Source organism: Venturia canescens, chromosome 4 (genome assembly GCF_019457755.1).
Source record: "Venturia canescens isolate UGA chromosome 4, ASM1945775v1, whole genome shotgun sequence".
Taxonomy (NCBI): Eukaryota; Metazoa; Arthropoda; class Insecta; order Hymenoptera; family Ichneumonidae; genus Venturia; species Venturia canescens.
In genome coordinates, this window is record NC_057424.1 from 2,808,687 (window position 1) to 2,813,322 (window position 4,636).

At 36.8% G+C, this 4,636-nt stretch overlaps 1 protein-coding gene across 1 annotated transcript; it reads right to left on the bottom strand.

Moving 5' to 3' along the window:
* Positions 1-424: 424 nt before the first annotated feature.
* LOC122409529 (uncharacterized) lies at positions 425-1,478 on the bottom strand. Its single transcript, XM_043417159.1, has 4 exons — positions 1,381-1,478; positions 1,105-1,228; positions 762-997; positions 425-657 (listed from the first exon to the last, which is right to left on the bottom strand). Exons 2-4 carry the CDS (start codon positions 1,223-1,225, stop codon positions 496-498), a joined length of 519 nt encoding a protein of 172 aa, XP_043273094.1. The 5' UTR covers positions 1,226-1,228; positions 1,381-1,478; the 3' UTR covers positions 425-495.
* Between the last annotated feature and the right edge of the window lie 3,158 nt (positions 1,479-4,636).

The following is a 4,636-nucleotide window of genomic DNA, read 5'->3' on the forward strand; positions in this document are numbered from 1 at the left end:
ATCATTGCACAGATGTTTGCAATGATAAATTTTGCGAAGAAAAGGCAGTGTTCCGCAAAGAATTATGCAAAAAATCAGAAGAAAAACCGGGAACTTTTAAAGAGTTGTACGATGAAGGAGCAAAAACGTAAGATTTGTTATTTTAATAATATAACAAAAAAAAAAAATTTTATCAGGTTAGATTTGAACCCCGGACCACCATCGTCTCAAATGGATACATTACCGTTAGACCACAACACACGTGTGGTAATGAATAATTGTTTTTAGTATATAAATTACATATTTCATATTTACTTGACGAAGGCCCAGTTGATCCTAATATTTTATCGTTTTTAACCCCTGGGCCCCCTCTACCGCCTCATTAAAAATAAAAATCTCGAGACAACGGGGAAATAAACTATATTGGGTATAGCAAAAAAAATACACGCATATTGAATCATAAAAATTAACAATTTATTATTTTCACATTATTTATTCCATAAATGATGTTACATATTAAGGAAATATTGGAATTACGTTCATTTGAAAATTCTTGATGTGACCCATTAGGTGTAGAAGTCGTTTTTCTGCATCAGAAAAAAATAAATCCAGCTTTTCATTGGTCAATTTGGTGTCTTTGAGAATTTCCCATTTAAGTGTTGTTTTTTCTCTCCATCTCTGTATTGTCGGTAACATAAGAAAATATAAAATAAAAATATTAAAAATATTAATGTATTATAAAAATAAGTAAATTTGAGTACATTGCGATGAAATTTACTCACTGTTTTCCACTCGTCGAGGGTGCCTTCTGCATACTGAAACAATTCTTCGTCGAGCTGCACCCATGAATCGTTTAACCGGGATATGCTCAGAGCATCGGTAGGATATCTGAGCATATCCTGGTTGTGTTCCATTGCCGCCACGACGCAATTCCAAATACGGTGAGTAGCTTCCTCCTGGGTGTTTAAACATACACCATCATCCGTTTCCTCAATCGCAGAGTCACTGTTTGCAGAAGCTGAAAATAAAAGATAATTAAAAATAGAATTAATGAGAGGATGATAGAATTAATAGGGGCGGTTTGTTTAGAAAATCAAGAATTTAAAAAATAATATTTCATCTTACCTTGGATTCCATCGATAAGATTGAATTCGTCGATGGAAATCCTTTGCTGGTGGAGGAAGCAGGAATGGTGTGACACCCAGGAGAGTGCCACCGGCATATTGCAGTTCAAGCATCGATACATGAGCTGAAATGATAAAGCGGGTATTCTGAATAATAAAGCGGGTGAATTATTCTAGTTTAATAACTCTAGCAATTATATACTACAATTACATTGATTTAATTGAATGAAATGATTATAATCGAGTTAAATGAATGTCGACTCATTTCAATACTTACTCCAATTGAATAAATGTCGTTATTTGTTGGCCGTGATGATGAAGCACCGAGATTTTTTCTTCCATTAACCGCACGTAGCAATAACAACAAACAAACAAAAAAACATCATTTGTAGGTTATGTCGAGTAGCGGCAGCGGCGGTGGCGGTGGTTCCTGCAAGCAAGACGTCAACGACGCATGCGCTGGAGAAAAATTCAAAAAATAAATTGAGCCGCATGAATATGATATTTGTTGTTTTGAAACAATTACAATTTTATTTTGAAAATTGATAAAAAAGGAGTATTACAGAAGTATGAGGAATATTTTTTCTTTGGAAAAGTGAAAAATTGCGATATTTCAGGAACCAAATTGCGGCACAACTTTTGGGTTTTCCCAGAATGAAGTCAGTGATGAGTACATGGCGGAAACGATTCAAAATTCCGTTAGTACCGAAGAATATTTCCGAAATCGCTGACATTCTGGAAAACGATGTATGGACAATGGAGCTGGTATATGAAATTATTGATGTAGATCCCGAATCTGGTGCTGTAAATCAGACTCGGCACCATTTTCAGCCATACGCAATAAAAAGCGTTCGCGCGGAGATTTCCAGCGTGGAATCGCACGTGGTATTTGGGTGGCCAACGTTTGCGGCGGCGTTTAAAGAAAGTAACGTGGCCTTTATTGATGGGACCTTTAGCGTCGTTCCGAATGTTTCTGGGGTCACCCAACTACTTAACGTTATGGTAGAGTATAGAAATCAGGTAAACATAATATCTTTATTGTGGCTGTTTTGCACTGTTATATATATATAAGCCGATATACGAAAATTGCAACTTTTCTTTCAGCACTTCCCCATTGCATTAGCATTGATGAGCAGAAAAACGCAGGAATCTTACGTCGCGGTGCTCCGATGCATAACACAATGTCTTATTCCTTCATTCAACCCGAAAACAGTGATAACTGATTTCGAAACTGCTCTACAGAATGCAGTAATGACGGTATTTCCGGAGGTGAAGCTATTGGGTTGCCGTTTTCACTACAGCCAAGTAAGCCCTTAATCTTTATATTCTTATTTGAACTCCCTTATTACTCCGTTTTATTGTATATTGCGTTTCATAATACGTTTCTACTCCGTTTCACTTCCACCGAACCAGTCTCTGTTGAATATTTAATGTTGAGATAATTTGATGGATGTACACATCTAAATGATTTCAGGCGCTCATGAAACGTTTTCACTCGCGATCCGTCATCTCTCGGGTCAAGCGTGAATGCCCGCACCTCATCGAGGAGGCTTACGCTTTTGAGAGAGATCTAATGAACTTATGTCTCCTTCCTGGACAATTTATTCCCGAAGGGTTTCGGGTAATAAGCGATGACTTGTGCCGGGAATATCCAGAACTCGCGCTAATATTCACGGACGTGCGTGAATATTATGTGCGTTTCTGGATAAAAGGAAAAGGCCCAGGGTTGTTTTCCCAATTCAAAAACGCCATAAGAACAAATAATCCTTTGGAACGGTGGCACAAAAAATTTTAATGCGTGGCTGCGACCCGACCGGAATTCGATAAATTCATGAGTAAAAATTCATTTACTTTTAATTATTTATTACTATGAAAGTAAAAAAAAAAGATGTAGCCCAAAACTTGAACTTTATTATCAGCCATTACTCGAGTTGAACAATTTTAGAAGCCACGAAGAACCTCGTGCAGTCGGCCCACCTCGACTACTTGACGGTGCTACAGGGTATGCGTCCTCACCGCAAGAGAAGTCGCACGACGGAGTGCGCGGAGAATCGTCTGAACCGAGCGTGGGAAGAAATGGGGAATTTATCGGAGCACGATGTTGAAGAACGGAAGCGGAGAATTCGATTATTTTTAAGAGCCGTCTCTCTTTCTGCTTTGGAAGCCGCCGAATTAGGTGAGCTTCATTGATTAATAGAAAACTTACACGCCATTTCAAATTAACTTTTCGCTGTAGAAGTACGAAACGACGAAAATATTACTACAGTTCTTTGAAAAGAGCTAAAATCACCTTGTTTCACAAAGTAAAAGCATTTCCTACATGCTTCTTAATAAACCCGGGATCGATTCCTTATCTGATCATTTTTTTTTTTGGATTTATTTAAATTTAAACAGAAACCTTGTTTCCCAAAGTAAAAGCATTTCCTGCATGCTCCTTAATAAATCCTCTCATGACAGAATTAGAAGACGGAACAACTCAAGAAGTCCTCGATCCTCAGCCGTCCACTTCTTCTCAGTAGGGTTTTCTCGAAATAAATGAGCAGGAAAGAGAAGGAGTAAGGATTCCCAGAAAGAAAATAAATTGAAAACAAATTACGAACTACTGCAGAAATAATTTTTTCTATTTTTCATTACAGCTTTTTGTTTAATCGAAATGGTCCTGGTGTTCGTCGAAGTTTTATGAGAACTGTGGGGGCTTTCAGTCGTCAGATACCGCCCAGTAATCCGCTATGAACACGGTGCAACACAGTGCAGCAGTACAGCATAGAGGATTTAATGACCTGATTCAAAGTAGAGATAAATCAATAATTTATCATTAGAGTTAAATCGAGTATAACTCAAACTCTGTACATCGCAAGCCTCAAAACGAAATGAATATCAAAGCACTGCTTTCTTTTCTGTACTGAACTGATGAGTCTGTTCTCGACTTTCGTAAAGAAAACATTCCAAAGATAAAAATATATTTTATCGCACATTTCGTTGTAAGCTGAGAGGGGTCACAATGATTTTTTCCCAATGATTGTTCCATCAGCCTTGAGCTATTTTTACTTCAATCAATTTTTTTTTCCACGTTTAACCAAATTTTTGGCTCGAGTTAGAATTAAATCGGAATGTATACGATTTTTAATGAAAAATTGATTGAAATATTTTCTAAATTTTCCGTTCAATTCCGCCTACTCACACTATCATTTATTTCCTTTTTTCAATAATGAATTCTATACGATTTTATCCCCCTTTAAATAAATAATTCACGATGCATTATGTATATCATATGTTTGATTAACCCATCCATTTCAATTTTTTTCCCCCCAATTATATACTTTCAGACCCATCTAAAATGGAGTTCCAATGATAGCAAGTCCTTATTTGTTTTCGCAGTTAAAAGTTTCTCCAAAACCTGTAATTAAGAAGTAATATACAGATATACTACTTGTTAAATCAATAAAGGAGAATAAATAATGCTTCACAAAAGTTGAAGCAATTTAAACCGGTCTTTTGCTACTGCGCGGGAGGGGCACACTACTTTTTGTCGC

Excerpts from the sequence above, each read along its gene's own strand:
- LOC122409529 (XM_043417159.1), bottom strand. The coding sequence starts at position 1,225 with ATGTATCGATGCTTGAACTGCAATATGCCGGTGGCACTCTCCTGGGTG. Across the intron at positions 998-1,104 it reads TCTTATCGATGGAATCCAAG|CTTCTGCAAACAGTGACTCT; the intron begins GTAAGATGAAAT and ends TTTTATTTTCAG. Across the intron at positions 658-761 it reads CCCTCGACGAGTGGAAAACA|AGATGGAGAGAAAAAACAAC; the intron begins GTGAGTAAATTT and ends CCGACAATACAG.